The 3,320-nt window shown below is 31.8% G+C and overlaps 1 protein-coding gene across 1 annotated transcript; it reads left to right on the top strand.

Moving 5' to 3' along the window:
* The first annotated feature begins 732 nt into the window (after positions 1–732).
* LOC107481912 (peroxiredoxin-2E, chloroplastic) lies at positions 733–1,849 on the top strand. The gene has a single exon (XM_016102263.3). The coding sequence runs from the start codon at positions 947–949 to the stop codon at positions 1,640–1,642; it is 696 nt and encodes a 231-aa protein (XP_015957749.1). The 5' UTR covers positions 733–946; the 3' UTR covers positions 1,643–1,849.
* The last annotated feature ends 1,471 nt before the right edge of the window (positions 1,850–3,320 follow it).

Below are 3,320 nucleotides of genomic sequence, written 5' to 3'. Positions count from 1 at the left end.
TTAAAATCAAACCGCTATAATACTGTCCAAAATATTATAGCACCGTATAAAAGAAGCTTTGCAGATATATTAGATAATTTTTAAAATTTTAAATGGTTAATTTTTTAATTTAAAAAAATTTAAATTATTATTATTTTTTTAAATCAAATATTTAATTAACTATATGAATACAATAATACGAGTATATAATATTTAATTAAATTGATACATTAATGTACATGTATCTCTAATAACATGTATATAGAATAGGAAAGTTTTTAAATGTCCTATCATACCAGTGTTTCAGTAATTTTTAATCGTTCATCTTAATTATATATATTATATATATTTTTTATAATTAAAATCAATGATTAAAAATTAATAAAATACCGGTATCACCATACACTTAAAAATTTTTCTATAAGATACACATTAAGTAGTATCCTTTAGCCTCTGTACGAATATGTACGCATTCTTAAAATGATAAATTGTCTACCTATTACATATTTTGTTTAATATTTTATTTATTTAATTTAAATATAAAAATGCGCATAATTTCATCCTTTAAAATTATTAAATTAGTATTTAAAATTTGGAATTTACTTAAACCACCATTCCTTTATTTATTTTAACATATAATGTACAATTTTTCTTTTATTCATATAATATACTATAGGAAGAATTCTAAATGTACTAAGTATCGTCAATTTAGTACAAACAACTACGAAATGAAATCCAAACTTAGGCCCAAACCCGAAAAAAGACAGTAACAGTAACAATTCACAATTGCACACCACACCACGAAGTCACAAACTGAGCCAATCCCTACCACAACCATTCATTCACCCAACTCACTCTCCTAACGACTTTCCTACCTACCTTTTTCGCACTACACACACAAACACCTAACACTAACACATTACACTTCTCGTTTTCTTAGTGCCACGTAGCTCCTCCTCCTTCTTCAATGGCCGCATCTCTCACCTTCTCCAGACTCCTCGCCTCTCCCACCACCACCCACTATCTCTCCTCCACCGCCCTCTTCCCACCCAAATCCCTCTCTTCTAAACTCCCCCTCTCCCCTTTTTCCCTCAAATTCAACCACTCCAAACCCTTCAAACCCTGCACCTTTCACACTCCCTCCTACGCCACCAAATCCACCACAATCTCTGCCACTATCGCCGTCGGCGACAAGCTCCCGGAAGCGACCTTCTCCTACTTAGACGACGCCGGCGAGGTTCAAACCACCACCATCTCCGACCTGACGAAAGGCAAAAAGGCCATCCTCTTCGCAGTCCCGGGAGCCTTCACACCAACCTGCTCGCAGAAGCACGTTCCAGGATTCGTGGAGAAGTCAGCGGAACTGAAGGCGAAAGGCGTGGACACAATCGCATGTATTTCGGTCAACGATGCATTCGTGATGAAGGCATGGAAGAAGGACCTGAAAGTCAACGACGAGGTTCTGTTACTTTCTGACGGTAACGGAACGTTCACGAAGGCCATTGGGTGCGAGTTGGATCTGAGCGATAAGCCCGTTGGGCTTGGTGTTAGGTCAAGGAGGTACGCACTCTTAGCGGAAGACGGTGTCGTTAAGGTCTTCAATTTGGAAGAAGGTGGTGCCTTCACTTTCAGTGGCGCTGATGATTTGCTCAAATTGCTTTGAATTTGTCTTCTTTTTCTGGAATTTTCGACATAACCGAGGGGTTCTGCTGTTTACGAGTTTTTTTTTCTGTTCTTTTCATGATGTGAGTTCTTCCTGTTTCTTAGGATAAAGGCTAATAATGTGAATTGAAACCCCCACCAGACAAATTTTTATCTTTCAACCCTAATACAGGGTGAAAACACAGGGAAATTTTGGGTTTTATCGTTATTTTTGTTTTGTTTCGCAATGTTTGGCTTGTAATTTTGAGTGCGTTTAAAGAACAGTGTTACCCCAAATACGCTGACACGCTGTGGCGACTGCGGAGAAGCCGGAGATGGGTTTAGCCCATAGCGCTTTATGTGATAAAACGTTGATTATACCTGTACATGTTTTAGACAACAACATTAGGGGTGTGTTTGGATTTACGTTGGGAAAGAGAGAAGTGCGTTTGAGCTTCTTGAACGCTTCATCTTTATGTTTGGCAACATTTTTATCCTCTAAACGTAGAACATTTTTATCCTCTAAACGTAGAAGTGATTTTTATGTTAAACCCACGTTTACCAAAAGCTATAAAATCTAGTTTTTCCGTTTAGCTTTTTACGTTGGATTAAAAATTATGTTGTGTGTACCAATTATATCCTTCATTATTCATATGTTTATTTTTTTATAATATTTTTTTTAATACTCTCTTATGCGTATTATTATTTTTTATAAAATTTTTGTTTTTTTTATTTATATGAGTTTTTTTATTGTTATTGTTATTTCTTTTTTACATGAAATATTTTTTTACTTTGTATTATGATTCTATTAATCCTATTAGACTACTAAACAATATTAAAAATACTAAAAAAATATTAAAATTTATTTAAATATTTAAAATAAAATTATAAAATAACATAAAATAATTATTTAAATTCATGTCCTTTTCTGTAATTTTTCACTTAAAAGTGATTTTGAATAATGTAATCCAAACAATATTTAGTTTACTATAATCCATTTTGAATAAAAATTACCAAATATAAACCACGTTAATACTAACTCACTTTTGATCAAAATCAATTTTACAAAATCAATTTTATACAAACCCCAATTTACAAATTGTAATCCAAACACACACTAAGTGTATTTGGCAAATGCCAGAGAAGAGAAAATGTTATATCTTTATGTTTCGCAATTTTTTATTTCTCCAAAGGAAGAAGCGATTCCACCTCCGCCAGGAAGTAATACCACGCGAAGTTAAAATGTGTTGTTTCAGCATTTATGTTCATGGTGATTGGTTACCGATAAAAAATTAGTTGAAAATTTTTTTTCTTTTACCAATTTTACATTTCATTTTTTTTATAAAAAGATAACAGTAACTATTACTTAATTTTACAGTAATTATTTTTAATTTTTTGCATTTTTTGTTCTAATTTTTTTAAAATAGGTCAGGAAAATCCAAAGGACTTTAAAAAAAGTGAAAGTGTTTGAAGTTTGAAAAAAACCTTCACTATGAACTATACTTGCCAAAAACATATCTCTTATCTTCCCAGAAGTTTTAATTTAAGAATATATAAATTAGTCCATGGAAGAATAATACAGAATAATATCAGTATAAAATATAGAATATTTATTAGACATACAATATTTTTATTAGTATGGCTTTTATTAGTCATTTAATATTTGGACTCATTTTAAAAAAAAATTAAAAATAATTAAA

This window comes from Arachis duranensis, chromosome 3 (assembly GCF_000817695.3).
Source record: "Arachis duranensis cultivar V14167 chromosome 3, aradu.V14167.gnm2.J7QH, whole genome shotgun sequence".
NCBI classification, from domain to species: domain Eukaryota; kingdom Viridiplantae; phylum Streptophyta; class Magnoliopsida; order Fabales; family Fabaceae; genus Arachis; species Arachis duranensis.
Note: the sequence above shows the minus strand (reverse complement) of the source record. Positions and strands in the feature narration are given on the sequence as shown.